The 19,431-nt window shown below is 40.0% G+C and overlaps 1 protein-coding gene, 1 long non-coding RNA gene, 1 other non-coding gene and 1 pseudogene across 3 annotated transcripts; 2 read left to right on the top strand and 2 right to left on the bottom strand.

Annotated features, from left to right (window-relative positions):
- Nucleotides 1-509: 509 nt before the first annotated feature.
- Nucleotides 510-596, top strand: LOC149812342 (small nucleolar RNA snoR114). The gene has a single exon (XR_016428648.1). It is a non-coding gene; the product is annotated as a small nucleolar RNA snoR114 (small nucleolar RNA).
- An 8,651-nt stretch (nt 597-9,247) lies between these two features.
- On the bottom strand, nt 9,248-12,058 carry LOC149812340 (uncharacterized). Its single transcript, XR_016428620.1, has 4 exons — nt 11,937-12,058; nt 11,717-11,810; nt 9,454-9,564; nt 9,248-9,342 (listed from the first exon to the last, which is right to left on the bottom strand). It is a non-coding gene; the product is annotated as an uncharacterized LOC149812340 (long non-coding RNA).
- LOC149812341 (U6atac minor spliceosomal RNA) lies at nt 10,118-10,247 on the top strand (annotated as a pseudogene).
- Nucleotides 12,059-12,856: 798 nt separating the features above from the next.
- On the bottom strand, nt 12,857-16,992 carry LOC149812339 (uncharacterized). The gene is made up of 3 exons (XM_089993114.1): nt 13,369-16,992; nt 13,137-13,254; nt 12,857-12,944 (listed from the first exon to the last, which is right to left on the bottom strand). The coding sequence occupies exon 1, from the start codon at nt 16,665-16,667 to the stop codon at nt 13,554-13,556; it is 3,114 nt and encodes a 1,037-aa protein (XP_089849240.1). The 5' UTR covers nt 16,668-16,992; the 3' UTR covers nt 12,857-12,944; nt 13,137-13,254; nt 13,369-13,553.
- Between the last annotated feature and the right edge of the window lie 2,439 nt (nt 16,993-19,431).

Genomic DNA, 19,431 nt, shown 5'->3' with positions numbered 1-19,431 from the left:
GGCCCGGCATGATTGATATCAATTTGGATCTGAAGAGGGGGCAATTTCAGGTACCAAAAGACTGCTGCTTATGGGCACTTTGGACGTGATGAGACTTCACATGGGAGACTGTTAAGCTGTTCAAGTGGGGAAAAGCCTAACTGCAATGCTTTAAGGATTTGAGACTATTGTGAGACTAATTATATAACTGGATTCTGTATTTGGCTGAGTCTATTGAAAGGGAGTTATGTTGAGAAAGCCAGTCTGTTCTTCAGACTACGAATTTAATGACAAGATGGAAAGAAGAACATACTAATTAAAGAGAAAGCTTGCAACTGTATTTCTCCATACTAATTAAGTTTCATACTTAAGTGACCTGTGTCCACTGTTTCGAGCCCAACATTATCTTTCTTCATGGCGTTTGAGTAGTTGACGCGAGAGCAGAAGTTGAAATAAACAATAGTCCCATATCGAAAGCTTCATGAAAGATTACATTTTTTATAAAGTAAGATGCGGCTCCAATCTGTATCGAGCGGTGAAGAATTTGGCGTTCTGGTGGAGTTGAGTTCCTTCCACGCTTGTCATATAATGTGACGATCAAAAGCGCTTCTGAGCTCATTCATGATTTTTTATTTTCGCTTTTGTCTTATTATGCCTTTTAGTATCTTCTTCTGGTGTTCTGATGCCGCCCCGTTTCCCCCCAATCCACTGCCATCCCCCACCTATACATGAACATCGTGGAAATCACATAGAAACTCAAATTCAACCAACACTCATTCTAGAAAAGAAATAGTATGTCAAAAAGATTACCATTTCCAAATGCAAACCTAGATTTAAAAATTTTCAAATCTTAGACCCAGACTCACATAATTTCAGAACTTATCACCTGGTTCGGGTTTGGGTTTAGGTTTTATCGGGTCATGAAAATAAAATCTTAGACCCACACTCACATAATTTCAGAACTTTTTTTATTAAAAATACATATAAAAATACTCGGATTGGGTCAGGTACTCGACAAAAAAATGGATCAGGTAAAGTATCCTGCAAAATCATGACCTAAACCCGGCCCACATATTGCTTGGGATGAGTTCAGATAGACCCGAATATATTATTCGTGTTGGCATTTTCATGTCCATACCCGAGAATTTAGGTTCCGGTCAGGTTGAGTACCCGATACAAACCCAACCTGTTGACAGCCCTAGGGCGAGTGACAACGGACTTGGAGAGAAGGTATTGATGGTTTTATCCCATGTTCAACTCTCACCGCATGTCTTTAATTGGTGGGCTCCGTAAAAGCTTGGGTGTCCGGGACCCCACTCGAGATTTACCTCGTAAGAGGTTAAGTGACCTGGTTCTTGGAGAGGGTTCATCGTCATAGAAAAAAAAATTACGGGTATGCATTTAGTTGGATAAATGAATGTTCCGGATCCGTTTGAACTGTTTACACTTTACATGTAGCTTTAAAAAGTTGGATCGTGGATGTGGTCACAGGTAGGGGTGGCAATTTCTGACACGACCGGCCAACCCGACCCGCCAACCCGCCTCTTAGGCGGGTTCGGGTTGGGCTTAAGCCAAACCGTTTAATAAACGGGTCGACCCGTGTAACCCGTTTATTAAACAGGTCGGGTTCGGGGTATGCCAACCCGGCTGACCCGTTTAATAAACGGGTTAGGTGGGTGGGTCAACCCGCCAACCCGTCTGCCCGACCCGTCAACCCGCCAACCTGTCAACCCGACCCGCCAACCTGTCAACCCGACCCGCCAACCTGCCTACCAGCCAACCCGATCTGTCAACCCGCCAACCCGACCCGCCAACCTGACCCGTGAACCTGAAAACCCGTTTACCCGACCCAACCCATTTATTAAATGGGTTGGCGGGTCGTGTCGGGTTACCCGTTTATTAAACGGGTCGGGTTCGGGTTGAGGTATGCTGACACGCCAACCCGCCAACCCGACCCGATTGCCACCCCTAGTCACAGGCTTTGTTACTGAAATGGATAAAAAATTGAAAATATCTCCATCCAGGGAGAGTATTTTGGAACTAGAAATGGCAAGGAAACATCACAACTAGGGCTGTCAACCCGGTACCCGACCCATTAGTGTTATCTGAACCCACCCAAATAATAAATCACCTGGTTCGAGTTTGGGTTTTGTGGGGTCACGAATCAAACCCAGACCTGCATAATTTCAGAATTTTTTTATTAAAAATACATATAAAATACCCAGATTGGTTCTGGTACCCAGCCAAAAACCAGGTCGGGTCGGGTCGGGTATCTAATAAAAATCATGACCTAAAATCGGCCAGCATATTGCTCGGGTCGGGTTCAGGTCAGCTCAAATATTATTCGGGTCAGCATTTTTTCATGCTCATACCTGAGAATTTGGGATCGGTCAGGTTGGGTACCTGATACAAACCCGACCCGTTGACAGCCTTAATCACAACCTAGGCTATCGATGGGTAAGGTTTGTGTCAGTCTGTCAGATCAGGGTTTATCTGAACCCGCTCAAATAACAACCAATTTGGTTTGGGTACCCAACCCACATTATGTTGGGTCCAATCTAATAAATCAAAACCCAACATGTATAATTTGAAGGTACTTAAAAAGTATATTTTACACTAAAAAATACATATAAAATACCAGGGTCAGCCTGGTCGAGTCAGACAACTGGAGGGACTTGTATCCCAGGCCCGACTTGTGCGTTCCATGGTTTGCTTTTGGATCTGGAAATGGTACGGGACATCGGAACCGAGTTTCAGTAGGGAGCTGGACCTGATAGTTCTAATTTGTTCACCTGGTGACACTTCCGGAATCAAAAGTTTAATAAGACCTCAAAATAAAGAACTCAAGTTAATTTCACGATTAAAATGCACATCAAATATCTTTTTATCCGAAAAAGATAGTTTAGTAATTCTATAACTTACTAATAAACCTGAGTTAATTAGTCTGAGGTCCAATTTGATATTTTCATGGGAAATTGGAATCCTAAGATGTCCTTTTCAAAAACTTGGGATTATCTTTTGAGATAACAAGCAACAGAAGAGTCTCAAAGTAGAACGAAAGTTCAGAGGCAGCCATAATAAGCTGAAAATTAGGAACATAACTTGGAGACGGATCGAGCAAATGGCATAAATCTGGCTCTCTGAGATAAATTACAAAAAAAAAATCTGTTTTTTTTAGTAATTCTTGGGAAAATATCAGTACATGTGAAAAATTAACATGTACATAAAAAATAAAATAAAAAGTATTTTCATTGTTTTTCTGAACATCGCCGAGCATGACCTCCAAGATTTGAGACAACACCACAAATAAGTGGTCTGATGGATTTGACATAAGATGACGGCTAATGAAAAGAATTGAATACACTTTCAAGATATCGAACATGTTAAAATGTATATATATATATATATATATATATATATATATATATATATATATATATATATATATATAGAGAGAGAGAGAGAGAGAGAGAGAGAGAGAGAGAGAGAGAGAGAGAGAGATAAAATGTAAAGAACAAAGTGGGGAAGAAAGAAAATCATTTTCATTCATGTTGAATCTCACGATTAATAGTAAAAGTTTCAATGACCTTGATTTGCTCCCAACTTCTCTCTAAACCTGGACTTATTTTTACAATCACATTAGGTGGGAGACTCATCTTAAAAACCTCATTAAGATGAGGTTTATTAAGATGAGGTTTGTTACATTTTACAGCATGACTTTGCATTATGTAATTACCTTAGTAATTCTAAGGTTTTACAACAAAATATTACATTCTAGAATTACTGTGGTAATTCTAACACTCCCCCTCAAGTTGGAGTGTGAACATCCAGCATGCCCAACTTGCTTTTCAATAGCATGAATTGCTCATGTCCCAACGCCTTTGTGAATATATCTGCACATTGCCACAAATTTAGTTTGAATCAATCGCTTTGAATCTTTTCATGAATGATATGACAATCAATTTCTCTCAGTTTAGTGCATTCCTGAAAACAGGATTTGCAGCAATGTGAAGGGTTGCTTGATTATCACATAACAAGATCATAGGTTGTGGGTGATATATCCCCAAATTATTCAGCAAATATTTTACTTAGGGAAGCTCATAGCTTGCTGTGGCCATAGATCGATATTTCGATTCTGCCAAGGATGCTTTTTGGTTATTCATGATATTTGGCTTTGTCCTGTCATAGTGCAGTATCTCGAAGTTGATCTCCTAGTCATTGGGCGGAGGACAACTTGAAAAACTAATTTTGTGGAGATTGTTTGAGTCCATAGATCAACTTATTCAATAGACATACGCAAATTTTTTCATGTCGAGTGAACCCTGAGGGCAATTTCATATAAACTTTTTCGTGTAAGTCACCATATAAAAAGACATTATTGCCATCAATTTAAAAAATGTACCGATTCTGAATCACAACAATTGCAAGTAGGCAACGGAAGGTGACAAGCTTTGCAACTTAGGCAAATGTTTCATGGTAGTTAAGTCCTTCAAGTTGTCTTTGCTACCAAACGAGTCTTGTATCGATCTATGAATACATCATATCTGAATTTACTCATGTAGATCTGGGGTGCTTTCCTTATGGTAATCTTGTCAATGTCCAAGTGTTGTTTTCTTCTAAGGCCTTTATTTTTGCAATCATAGCGTCTTAGTGACTTGAGCAAAGTTTTTTGGTTCATAGTTTTGGGTTATCATTGCAAGGAAGGCTTTATGGGTAAGAGAAAAAATTTATAACTAGGATATTGAGAGAGGATATTGGGTACCTGGGTGAGTCTTTCTTGTAGTATCTGATTGAAAGATGAGGGCGACAACATAGCATTTATAATCCTTGAGATGACAGGGTTGAGATCGATGCCTCGTACAACACTTGATTTGGGATTCAGCTGTTCATGGATTGTAGAATTTGTGGTTTGGGTATGACTGGGATCCGTGATTTGGTTGGTATTGGTTGACTGGCAGTTTGGGTTTAGATTCCCATTTTGGAAGTTGGGTTGGTAAGGACAAGACCATATCAATGTCTTTGTCTAATTTGCTCAAATTTTGAAATGAAAATTCATTTTCATAAAATTTTACATCTCGAATAGTAAAAACATTGTAGTTTTCAAGGTGATACTTTGTATCCAATTTGTCCATGTGGATTATACACACACATCTTTGGACTCTAGAGTCCAATTTATGGGCATGATTAGGGGTGGCAATCGGGTCGGCGGGTCGGGTTGGCGTGTCAGCATACCTCAACCCGAACCCGACCCGTTTATTAAACGGGTCGGCTGTGGCAAACACGAACCCGACCCGTTTAATAAACGGGTAACCCGACACGACCCGCCAACCCATTTAATAAATGGGTTGGGTCGGGTAAACGGGTTTTTAGGTTCGCAGGTCGGGTTGGCAGGTAGGCAGGTTGGCGGGTCGGGTTGGCAGGTTGACCCACCCGCCTAACCCGTTTATTAAACGGGTCAGCCGGGTTGGCGGGTTGGCATACCCCCAACCCGAACCCGACCTGTTTAATAAACGGGTTACGCGGGTCGACCCGTTTATTAAACGGGTTGGCTTAAGCCCAACCCGAACCCGCCTAAGAGGCGGGTTGGCAGGTCGTGTTAGAAATTGCCACCCCTAGGCATGATGTATGTCATAAGCATAACATAGACATCCAAACACTCAAGTGATCATAGCGCAGGGTTTTGGTAAAAAGAATTTCATGTGAAGTTTCATCAAGCAATGGATGGAAAGGAAGACAGTTGATCAAATAAGCTGCGGTTATGATACATTCTTCCTAAAATTTTAAGGGTAAATTGGCTTAAAATCTAAGAGCTCACACTATATAGAGTAAATCATGATGTTTATGCTCAACAACTCTATTTTGTTGGGGTGTTAAAACGCACCCGTGTTGGTGATCAATTTTTTTTCTTTATATATGTTTGCATATCATTGGAAAAGAATTTGGTGCCATTATCAGTGCGTAGGATTTGGACCCGCCTGTTGAATTGATTTTCAAAAATGGCTATAAGTTTCTAATTTATATCGCATCAAATAAACCCATGACTATTAAAATCATTAAATATGGTAAAAAAAATGAGTACTAGATAATGACGAAGTTTAGTAACCACCGTATATATCAATATGAATTAATTGAAAAATGGCATGTGAATAAATGAAGCTTGTAGGAAATGGCAATCTAGATTGTTTGGCAATATGACAAATAAAACAATGATCAACAATATGCCAATCATTAAATTTATTCAATTTAAATAAAGTTTGCAATTTGTCATTGGACAAATGCCCAAGGCTATTGTGCCAAAGGTTAGAAGAAGATAAAGAAGCACTCGGAGCAACGTCATTGTCATGCATCTCCTGTATATAAAGTTCATCCCGAAGTCTATCCACTCCAATTGTCCCCATCGAGAGAGGGTCCTTAAACAAACAAGATTCTTCTTTGAATATAACATGACACTTTAAATCTTGGACAATCTTGCTCACAAAAACAAGATTAAAAAAAAAAATGAGAACACATCAGACATTTTTTAATGTCTACAACATTTCCAATATGAGATCCTTGGTTGAACGCCCTATTAGGTAGGCCGACTAGATGAGGCTTTTTCAAAGGAAGACATGTAAGAAACAGAATGAGTCATATAATCGGTAAACCCCCTTATCTATAATCTATGGTTGACATTGAAAGAAAAGCAGATTACCTGCAAGAGTAACTTGAGGGCCTTGATTACCTGGATTCTCTACATGGTGCAAGTAACATGGATATGCCATTGACTCACCTGAGGAGTTGCTAGATGATGCATAAATATGGCCATTGCAATTGTAACGCCATTGGATAAAGGCATTTACCAGACTAACAATGAATATGATGGGACAAAGACTATTGAAACAAAGAGGACGTCCAGGCTGGAGGTTCAACCACCACTGTACGAAGCTTGACACTCACCGAAGATGCAACTACCGTTGATGGCTTCACAGCGGAGGAGGGATAATAAGATATTACAACTGCTCTAATACCATGTTAAAATGGTGAAGAGAGAGAGAAACATAAAACGCAAAGAACAAAGTGGGGAAGAAAGAAAATCATTTTCATTCACGTTGAATATGACATTAATAGCAGAATAAGTTTCAACTGCCCTTGATTTGCTCCCAACTTCCCTCTAAACTTGGACTTATCTTTACAACCACATTAGGTGGGAGACACATCTTAAAGACATCGTTAGGATGAGGTTTGTTACATTTTACAGCATGACTTTGCATTCTAGAATTACCTTGGTAATTTTAACAGTTTTTAACAAAATATTACATTTTAGAACTATCGTGGTAATTCTAACACAACAATATGCAGTGTTAAAAGAATTGAGATTAGGTGCAATGTGATTGAACACATTTAGAGTGCTGCTGCGCCTGATCACCCTCCATCTATTGTTGGACCCACTCTAAAAGTGTGAAATCACATTGCATCTGATACTTGTGTTCAAATGGCGTTAAACTTCATGGGTTTCCCTGAAAGAAGGCAACAAACTGGAACAACTAAGGATGCCAAGGGAATCACATCAACAAAGCATAGTGGGGGCTCTGAAAAAGGAGATTTTTCCTGACACTTTATAAAAGAATGAATCTTACAAAAAAATCATATATATTAATTGATTCAGTACAAGATCTGCCTTATGTTGGAGAGGTACCCACTTTTTTCTAGATGGGCAAGCTGGAGGATAACCCTAGTGGGATTAGAGCCCGAGACCCGTTTGTTATGACAATGCGACCTATCTCATTCAACCCCATGCTGGAAGACTACTTGTGCTTAGAAAAGATTGCTTGTGATGCCTTGATAAATGCATGCATATTAGGTGATCAACATGACCAAAATTTGAAAACTGATACCAAACTGTATATTATCATCACAGAACTTTCAAATGTATCTTAGATTTGATCTTGGCTCGAGGCATGCAGATGAGAGGGAGATACTGGTATGCAGTTTGGAGAAGGTGGTTACTTCAAAACTGGTAGGAGATTTGGCTGCAATGTGATGATATGATCTTTGAAGGAAAATTCAAATGGCTTATCTGCATCCATCTTTTGGTGCAGAGGGATCTCCTTCTGTGCGCCAGATTAAATGGCCACAGTCAGACCTGTCTTGGAAGGGTCATAGAGGTACATGCTAAACTAGATTTAATCTTTTACTCCAAAGATTCTCACTTTTCTGTTTTGGCCTGAGGTTATGTTTCTTCTCTTCTTTTTGTTTGGTTTCTGGGTCTGGGTCCTTTGTAACAGGGCCTTCATTTTGTACTCTGATCCTTGTTGCCTTTTCAATTTGGAATAATACTTCTCTTTTTCTACAAGTCACTGAATTATTAATGAAATGATCATTGTATCCTATGGAATTAGACAGAAATACATGATGTTGAAGTTCATATTTCATGTTGTTGCGCAAGAATCCCTCACTATAGCAAAGTGCTACACAGACTGATACAGTTCCAATAGCCCAATCTATGTCATCAAAATTAAGACCTCTGCTAGGACCATACTTTGGACTATGCGATTATATATGAATTTGCTTCTTTTGGTCTTTTCTCAAAAGAACATGACTCACGTTCTTCATTAGACAAGAAGTTGAATTGAACACATGTATTTGCTAATTTGGTTCTTAATAGGACTTCAGCATACATTGAAGCAACCTTCTGTGGAGAATTATTATAAGGGTACCACAAGCAGCAAACGCCGTCTGTAAGAAGATAATGCTTTGCAGACCTCAGCTATAGGTTCTGTGGATTTTTATTTAGAAGATATAGTTTTGTCCATGCAGTCGTAAGGTTCAACCAAAATATTCACTTTAGCTTCCAAATTTTATTCTGCCTCACATAGAAACTATAAAGTGAGATAAAAGTTCCTGTGTGGCTTTCATTACCACAAATATTTTGCTATGGCACCATACAATGAATGACTTAAGAGTTCATATAGCTGCGAGGAGTAACACTTAGGATAGCCATTTAAGTACGTGGCATACTGTTGCACCACAACATAGTAAAATAATTATCTCTACAAAGTAAAGAAAACATGCAACAGTTTTTATACTGTCACCATTTTCCCTTAATATTGTGAAGCTTATACCTATTGCTTTTATTATAATGAAAAAAATGCTTTATATTATTGATTATCAAAACAATGATTAAAATGATAAACATAACATATCCTGTAATTAAGAACAAACAAGTATCAATGCGAAAAAACTAAAAATAGAACTGAACAAGAAAGAGTTGGATATACAAACCCTCTAAGTTCTTCAGATCAATATCAAACAAATCCTTAAGGCCAGGTTTTTGTACTTTAACCACAAGTTCTTGGCCTCTAAGCCATGCACAGTGCACCTGACCTGAGTATAATAAATTCAGTATTTGAAAATTTTATGCATGCTACAGCATAACAAAAGCACTAGAATGAATAACTTAAAGCATTCAAAAGTCCTAAAGAAACTCTAACACACCAAGACTGGTAGCAGCAACTGGCTCATAGTCAAACTTATCAAAACAGTTCCCCCAAGTTCCTCTTGAATGATGGATACTGCAGTTTCTGATGGGAAAGGAGGTACTTGATCCTGAAATCATACAGGAAAAGAATTTCTTAATATCAGCAGCAATGTTCGACACGAATCAAGTTCAACAATTATGTTATTCTACTGCTTTCAGTTGAAGGAATCAAAGTTAGCTATGAAGTAAACTAGGAAAGGAAGCACATAATACAAAGAATTAATCATGATAATAGAAATGGAACTGTGCATGTACTGGTAAGCTACTCAAAATATAACATGATGACCTTTCCGTTCAACCATATTTTATGCAAAATTGTGACATCATTAGCACATCATCCCACAATAACCATTAACCAACTATCGACTTATTTATGATTGAAGAATAGCACCATATCTAGAATTTCATGGCCTTGAATTGCCTTCTGCTTTCATGTTTTACTACATTATGAACCAAGTCCATTTATCATTTATCATTTATCATTTATCATTTATCATTTATCATTTATCATTTATCATTTATCATTATCATATGCTTAAAATATGAATAACTGGAACTTTTATTGTTGTCAAGACTCTAGATGTTTTCAATTGCAAATCTTATGCTAACTTGAAGCAGATTGTGTTCATTGAAAGGAGAGATGATTTGGCATCTTCCCTGACACGGACAGGAACAACCTTATGTCTTCCCTTCCTGTTGTCACACACAGTTAAGGCTAATCCACTCCAATGGATCTTTACCCAACTTTTTCCCATTTACAAAAATAAAAAAAGAAGGGAAACAAAAGAAAATTTTGAAGCAGAATGATGTTGACAAGAAGCGGTCACAAAAGCATTAAGATAGTTTCTAGCCATTTCAGCATTTTCTCTTGTACTTGGTAAGTGAGCCGAACAAATCAAACAGAGGGTGTTCAAGCTTGGTTTGTTCTTACGGAAAATCAAGCTCATGGCGAGCCCAAGCTAAACAAGCTGAGTTCAAGCTGGCTTGTTCACAAAAATGTTTATTTTTCAAAGCTGAAAGTATAGAATTTGAACTCTAAACCTACTGAACTAAGCTCAAACTGAAATATTTTACAAAACAATACATTGTTTCAAGGTTGTAAGCAACAGGATTTGAACTCCAAACTTATTGCTTGTAATCCAAACACTTCAACCATCTACATTTTATGCTATAAAATTTACTAGCTAATAAACCTATATGTGATGAGAAAAGCCAAACACTGAATCTATATGGATTGGTAAAAAGTTACTTGGATATGAATCAACAAACTTAGGGTCCCAAGCAATTTTGGTGGATTTCAAGTCGTTTGTTTGGATGTCGATCCAGGTCATAATGCACAGGGTTTGGTCATGTGGATCCACAAATCTGATTACTTTGCACCTCTTCTTCCTAGACATTATATTACCACACTTTTCAGCTGCTCTTGTGGCTTTTAAACAATAAGACAATTTATGATTAGATGCTCAAAGTATGGCCATTTTCATTTGGCTGACTGACTTCTTACAAAATTAATATAAACCACTAATGTATGAAGAAAAGCAGTTAGGTCTCTCTCTCTCTCTCCAATTTACTTTTATTAGTGTACACTTGAGGCCTTTGCTAGACCAGGTTTGACCATGCAGCAAGCCTCAAGCTATCAAATTTGAGGACCAGGTCAAGCTGGGGCATTCCTTGTTTCTCACCCCTAACTGAAATCATGTTGAAGAAGGGCCCAAGCCCGCATACCCCGATCACCTAGTCCACGGGTTGAGTTTGGTAACAGAATCCAAACCGGACAAAGATTAAGCTCAGCGGTTTTCATAGACCAGGTTTGACCAGACCACAGGCCATCAGACAGCTTCCCTGAATGTACAATTTACAGGTTGAATTTAGACCTTGCCAGCCTGTTTGCTATGTGCAAGTAATTCAAAGTGAACCACACAAGTTATAGAAGAGATTAGATCATACAATTCCAAATCTTCCCCACATATGTTATGGTCCCAAGTTGAAACCATAATGGGTTGCTAAAATCGGCTCATATATATTTGAGGTCACAGTCCGGGGCTTGTACCAGTACCATGGGAAGAGTTGTGACAACGAGATACCAATAGGTGCTTTTACAAGGGCAAGGGTCAGATGTATACCTCATCTTAAGACACAAGAGTAAAATAAACATTTTATCACCTGAAGTTAGATAATCAACAAATACTAATAGAGCATAAGTTAATAGTAAGGTCATACATATTACAGAAAAAACTCCTTTTGCCTGTGAGATTGCAAGCCTTCTGATGTTTTCCATGAAAAAATAACTGCAAATGTGGTCCATTTACATGTTCTGCACAAAAAGCAATATCCAAATAATTCATTTATACACAAAACCGTTTACTAGGAAGCACATATACGAGGACACAACAGGTAGTGGAAGCACATATATGAGGACAAACCAGGTGGTGCCACTTACCATAATTTCATCTTAGGCGCAAGGAAGCATACTGTTGCATGCCCCTAGATCAAGTCAAGAACCAGTCCACTGTGAAATGGTTATGATGCTTCCTTTCATCAAGGGGCACGGGTGCATATACGAATCCCCCATCATCAATTGGCTTAAACTGATCTATTGGAAATGAGAATCAATTAATCCCAATGTTCCAAGTTACCAGCAAGCAGATAACACATTAAACCAGGCATTCATTTTGTACAAGAAGATTGTGCTCATTTGTACCTTTAAGTAACTCAAGAACCCCATGCTGATGCACTAACTAAAGCCATGCAAAACTGGCACAAGTTAACTAGTCATCACACCAGTTCTAACTGCAACAACAAATGAAACAAGTAAAAGGTCATAACAAATGAAGTTCAAAGAGATGTTATACAGACAACTTCCCCCTTCAACTGCACAAACTTGTAGCTGAATTTGATATACAAAGAATCTAATGGACCAACTTAGTGGTTCAGCTGGCTTAACAGGTTCAGAACAAAGTCTGGAAACTAGAAACACATGAACTCAAACTGAACTACATACCTGAGTCGCAACATCAAATTGTGTCCACCCAATGATGGGGCATGATACTAAGCTAATTTTCTTTCACACTGTAATCATCAATTCAGGTTAACACTGGACTCCTGATCAAATTTCAAGATACAGAAAAAGTTCTGAAGACTGCTTCCACAACATGGATTTGACCATAGAATGCCTCAATATATGAAATAATTTGTAAACAGAACACTCCAGCACAGAAGCCATTCTTTTCTCATGGTTGGTTACGCAGTGCTGCCACCAATAAATTCAGGAGTTTAAATACTGAAATCAGCGTGTATGCGGGTCTGAAATTCATTTTGTATACGCAACAGCTAACAAAGTTGCCCAATTTCTAATGAATTTTGATGCCTGAGTTCCTTGTTTCTGATGATATCAAAATTTTCAAGCCATTGTATCAACAGTTGAACAAATTGGGAGGGTAAGCGGATCCTGAAAGCAAATGGATGGAGCTTGCTAAGAGAAGAACACAAGCTAGTCAAAGACTACCACAAAGAAACATGAGTGATCATAGCAGAACTTCAATTATATCATGCTTTCGGCAGTTATTTATAGGAATTTACAAAAAAATGAAGATATTTTAGAATTTGAGGGAGACAGAAGTCCATATGACTAGATAGAAACCTGCAGGAGAATAGGATATAATTGGATCTGTAAAGGTTGCCACACCATCAGTTGTGTTTGACGTCTACACTGTCTACAGAATGTACAGTAATTTGAGAATCCTCAAAGCTCAGCAGTTCTGAAAATATCCAGAAAAACTAATTATTACTATTGAAATAAGACATAAATTTCAGGAATGTAGGGCAAGAAAACAATGCAAAGTCACAAACAAATGCAACTGGCACAAATTCACCTGCAATTTTCTGCTTGTTAAGTTAACAATCATAAAGTTGTAGATTCAACTTTCTACTGGTCTCTGATGCTTCCACTCCTTAATGTATCTTGCATTCACATGCCAATAAATCAACCATCACCACATCTCTGAATGTTCCATCCAGCTTATCTTGGCTGCCATTTGTTTTCAACCTTGAATAGCAATTATGGTCGCCCTTTCTTGCTCAAGGATGATCTATCGAGGTTTTTGGCGAGTCTTAATAAATTATCCCGGACATCAGAAATACAATTTGGCATGGAACTCATCCATCCTTCAGATTTCAAGCAAAATATGTTGAGGAAGTGTAAAAACTCCAAAATAGCATTACTGTTTATCTTAGATGCAAGAAATTTTGAACCAAGAACATCAAAATTCTTGCTCTCAGTGACAGGTAAGGCTTCATGCAGCCACTCTTTTAAGCTGGAGACCAAAATAGAGCTGTTGGAAGCAGTCCAATTGGCTAAAACAGCAGCAGAAAAGTCTCCAAAACTTTGAGGCAACAATAGTACAGTATTAATGAGGTCCGATGTAGGAGGCTGAGATCTCACAAGCATAAAAAGGCCAAATACAGCTTCAGAGTGTGTCTGTGGATCAAATGACTGTGAGCAGAAACCCAGAAGTATTTTAGGCACTTCACCTTCAGAAACCATCAATTCTGAAGTTAATAAGCACCAGAATTTCTGCTGCTCCAAAGAATTCCAATTAAGAGAGATCTTCACTAGGTTACATATTGCTTTTTCATCCTTCGGAAAAATAGTTAGCCTCTTCAAGCCAACTTTGAATTGCATAGTGACGAGATGTGCATGATTTATGAGGCCCACCAACAAATGAATAACATCAGCCTTACATGTGGAAAATCCAGGCAGGTAGTGAAAAACACTGCAGAAAAACTCACTTGTTCGACTTGATTGCCACCCACAACAACGTGACAAATCAGGTATTAATGAAGCAGTGAATGCATCATCTGCTTCAGTTGTTCCTTCGCACAGACTTGAAGGTACTACATTAGTTTTTCCATGCCTATCAACGTGAGTCACATTTAGCATCTGCCTTCTGAAAAGGCCTAGAAAACTTCTGTACGCAGTGAAGGCACCCTCCACCAATACCGAGACCGATTTATCATCTATTTCAATATGAGACATGATATTAGTTGAAGACTTTTCTGTTCCTCCTGTAAAGGCATTGTGTCCATCCGTATGCCACTTCAGTAAGAACTTTGCAGTGACTTTCCCAGTCAAATGCTGGCCACTCTCCATATTTTGGAAAGTCTTGTTCTCTTGGTTACCAATGCTAAGACCAGGACTAGTAGGCAACAGATCAAGCATTTTCCTAGTTTGTGAAGCCATTTGTGCTTCGTAAGCAAGCCTGGAGGCATATGACAACAGACGTGGCCCAACAGGAAGACCATTTCTACACCAAAACAACATCATTTTCTGCAGCTTTTCACAATTGGAAAGCATAAAAGCACGTATGACTATTGCTGTGGCAGATCTCACCTCATCATCTTCCAAGTTGTTTGAGAAATCCTTCAAAGGCATGAACATCTCATAGCCATTCGATTTGAACGTCAAAGTTATTTGATCAGCCAATGCCTCTGGGTTCAAATAAGTATTTTCTTCATCTCTTGTATATTGTGGCAACTCATTGAAGGTCATCCACATGAACAACAACTTTTCCAGCAATTCTAGACCTCTTTCTCTAGATTGGACAAGGACTTCTCGAAGATTGTCCACCATACTCATGATTTCAAGCATTTTCTTGCTACTCATATCATTAGTAGGCTTGGCAGAAATATTCAATGAGTTGCTTACATTCTTGGGTAGAAGAATTCGATGTTTACTAGGTGAAAATTTATTGGTATACAACATTGAGCCTCCATAGAAAGATCTAATCCTATCCCTCAGTAGTGGTGACAGCAAGGGGGGACAAGTTAATTTAGTTAAATCACCAACCCCCTTCTTATCCAGTACGGCGAAAGAATTGGACACACCATTGACTATGATATCCTTCCTACAAACATCATAGTTATCCACAACTAGAAACAAGAACTCCAAAAGAGTATGTGTAATCTCAATGTACTGAGGAATGGAATTTACCATCAAGAGCATAACAGGCTCGAGATTCATGAAATCATCGACTCTCTCATCGAAGAACAACCAATCGTAGAACATCGCAAGTTTTGTGTTGGCTTCATAATGGTGCTTGTGGATGCAACACTTCAGCAACCAACCAATAATTGCCCACCTCGAAATCACATTTGATCCTATAATTTCAACAGAAGGATGAATCCCACAACAGATAAACCGAATCAAATCAGGAACAAGTGTCTCCCTATCCGGACTACACAAGAACTTGCTTTTGAACCAATGTTGGTACCTCTTCTGATTGCCCCACTTCACATTCATAAGCAAAAACCTCAATTTGGTATCCATCTCCGGTGTGATCCTCAATGAAAGATACCGACTCAATGTCCTCAACCGATAGATGTGCGAGATATCAGAGAACCCCAAAACCCCGAAAACGCTAGGATTCGAGAGTAAATCCTTCCAAACTAGTCGAAATTCGGGAATGAATGCTACATCCTGGAGCAGGCGAATAAGGTCTCTCCCTATACTGAGGCACAAACCAAAGTGTTCCCTCAACACCATGATGCAAAATTCAACCTCGTTCTGCTTAAGGGTATCTACCAATTGGCTTGCCAACCTATAGTGATCGGCCAAAAGACGCAGAAAAGTATACAGAGAGGCACCAACCAGAAACTCCTGGTCTAAAACCCAATCCCAATTACGTCTCAGAACCATTATCAGTTCACTCGACAACCAGATATTCTCACTGCTGTAATCACCCCCAACAATCTGCCTCAAGAGAGAAACCAACAATTCTTCCATCCGGACGGCTTCGGCATGGATCAATCTATCACAAACCCACATCAACTGAACCCTCGCGGGATGCAGAAGTTTTTGGTATGACTCATTCGCCATTTTCAGGAGCAAATCAACCAAGTACACATACCCATCTGTGACGATGGCACAGAGATGGGTGAAATGGATCTTGGCCAAAGTGGGTTGTGTCAAAATCCCATACAGAATAGCCCTATTTAGTTGGGTGTACTCTGTTGGTGATAGAAGGGACGTTGCGAATGGTGGTTTTAGCCTTGGGTGAAGGGAAGAGAAGGCTTCCCTTAGAGTGGTTTCTGTGGGGTTCTGTGGTTCATAGGGCTGTGTACAGAAGAGTTTGGATTGGGGGTCAGGAAGAGAAGGGTTTACCATGTTTCTCATAAAATAATCATGAAGAAAATGGATACCCAACAAAGGATAATACAAGCAAAAGAAGATAGAGAAACAATGAGAGGCAGAGGGTGAGGAACCAACCAGTGCCTTCGGAGTACGAGGAAGGAAGTCTCTCTCTAAAAGAAACACAATGCACGGTGGAACTGGGTGGGTGCCAGGGTGGGGTCAGGGGCGGAGGGCCGGAGAGAGAGAGAGAGATTCGGCTAGGGCGAAATCGGGGGAGGGGGGAATTGGGGAACGAAGTTACGAAAGGGTGCCGTCGGCCGGAACCATTTCCACGGGCCTCGGATGTTATTTCTTTCCGTCTCAACCTTTCTCTTGGTTTTTCTTTTTTTTATTTTCATTGGGGTTTCTTGTCCCCAAACCCGTCCATCTCCGAGATGAACGGCTTTCGATGTCGTACCATTGTCCTCGGTGTAAGTGTGCACGTCTTTATGATGCAATAAGAACAAAGTGTTTTTTGTTGAAAATGCCAGCAGTGATATGCCAAATCACTAGTGATTTTTTTTTAGCATAATGACCGTCCATCCTGCCAATCAAGGGCAACAAACACGGCTAGGGTTGCGCGTCAGGGCCAGCTCGGCTCAGCTAAGATTGATGCTTGTTGGCGCTCGATAGGTTTGGCCCACACCGAGGCCCAACTCAACTCAAGTCCGGATCAGGCCCAGCTTGGGTAAAAGTCTTGAGGTCCCCTCGCTCACCGAGGAGTACACCCAGCTTAAACCTTGCAGCAAGGAACGCCACCTAGTAGTGATATTCCAAATCACGGATGATTTTTTTTTTAGCATAATGACCGTCCATCCTACCAATCAAGGGCAACAAGCACGACTAGGGTTGCGCATCAGGGCCAGCTCGACCCAGCTAAGCCTAAGGCTTGTTGGAGCTCAACAGGTTTGGCCCACAATGAGGCCTGCCAAAGCCCAATTCAACTCATGTTCGGATCAGGCCCAGCTCTGGTAAAACTCTTGAGGTCCGCTATGCCCACCCAGTTTTGTTCTTGCGGCAAGAGATGTCACCCATGAGTTTTGAATGTTTTGGTCAACATGGTGACATTCAAAAGTCGCCCTTACCACAGAGTAACCTTCATTGAACCTTTTGGCCTTGTCAACCTTACTCGACTCATGGCTTAGGCAAGCCACTCAAGTAATTTCCAAAGTAAAATGAGAGAACGACCTCATCTCTTGCAGATTTCTCGCAGTTAAAAGCTAAGCAGATCATTTAGGGTATCAACTGGGAAGCAGATCAGGTCATGCTGAACATGAGCATTTTTGCACATGTCGACATCGTGGCCATCCTATTTGCATTTTAAAAAGCTCAAAAGTCAACAAAACCATGTGGCATTCATGAGCAAAAATGCTCATGTTCAGCATGACCTGATCTGTTTGGCTATGAGTCCTATCGGGTTTGGACTCAGGTCTAATCGAATTTATTATAAGAAAAAACATACAAAGATAAGAACTACTTAAACCAAACCTGGACCATGGTAAAACCATAGTTTTTTATCATTTTTACGTTGAAAAATTGCAGGTCTTAATTGGACTTGTATTGGGTTCGAGTCTGAGATAAAATTTTACAAACTATACCTGAATCCATGTATTAATCAGATCTTCGAGTTAGGACCCAGATCTTAATCCGATCTTATTTATCACCATACTCGAATCTTATAGAGTTTGGTTTGGGTCAGGTCCGGGTAAACCAAGCCTGTGAAAACGCCTAAGATCATTACATGCATGAACTGAAAAGAGAGAAAGTTGAAGTTGTGATCAACCCTGACCTGACCCGTTTGAACTCGCTTACTTTGACGGGGACCATCGTACTTTTTCGACCATCAGAAGTAATGAGCTGACCCGTTATATAAACCCGCGACCTCATTCTTGTACACCAAAAAAAGGGTCAGAATTTTCTCTGATCGATGAGAGATGGGCGGTGTCGTTCAAGTGATCCGGTGGTTGAGAAACCTCCTCTTCTCCCGATTCTTCCCCTTCTTGACCTCTATTTCTAGGGCTTTCTCACTGAAGCATGCCGCTGGAATTCGACACCTACACTCAAAGTCGGCCCTCCAAAAGTCGAAGGCGGCTATCGTTGCGGTAGAGCAGCCAACGCTCTGCCCCCTCCCCCGCGAACAACCGTCGAAGGTGCAAGGGTTGATTCGCGAGTCCAAAGGATGTGGTCGACATGGAGCCAAACTCTTTACACACGGTGCGATGCCATACTCTTAGAGGCAAGACTTCAATAATGTCTGTTATGCAATTGAAGAAGGGTATCAAGCAGAAAGAGCAGGCATTCTTAGTGGTAGTGTGCACTGAAGAAGGGAAGGTTGAAGCAATAGTTCCACCGACCCTTGCCCCACTGTTGGCGGAGTTTCGAGAAGTGATGCCCTCAAAACTGCCAAAGTGTTTGCTACCGAGACGCAAGGTCGACCACAAGATTGAGTTAACCCCTGGAGCAAAGTCTCCTACCATAGTCTCTTATCGCATGAGATCGGTTGAATTGAAGGAGTTGCACAGGCAACTGGACGAAATGTTAGAAGTAGGCATTGTTTGTCCTTCGAAAGCACCCTTTGACGCCCTTGTGCTCTTTCAGGTAAAACATGATGGTTCCAAAAGGTTATGTGTGGATTACCGTACACTGAACAAGGTCATGGTGAAGAACAAGTATTCGTTGTTACTGATAGCGAACTTGTTCGATTAGTTAGGCAGTGCACGTATCTTTTCGAACCTAGATTTGCGATCGGGTTACTAGCAAGTGAGGA

Source organism: Nuphar pumila, chromosome 17 (assembly GCF_984573655.1).
Source record: "Nuphar pumila chromosome 17, dmNupPumi1.hap1.1, whole genome shotgun sequence".
NCBI lineage: Eukaryota > Viridiplantae > Streptophyta > Magnoliopsida > Nymphaeales > Nymphaeaceae > Nuphar > Nuphar pumila.
The sequence above is the reverse complement of the archived record's forward strand: the minus strand, read 5'-3'. Positions and strand labels throughout refer to the sequence as shown.

What these genes read in the sequence shown, in the direction of transcription:
- LOC149812339 (XM_089993114.1), bottom strand. Translation starts at nt 16,667, where the DNA reads ATGAGAAACATGGTAAACCCTTCTCTTCCTGACCCCCAATCCAAACTC.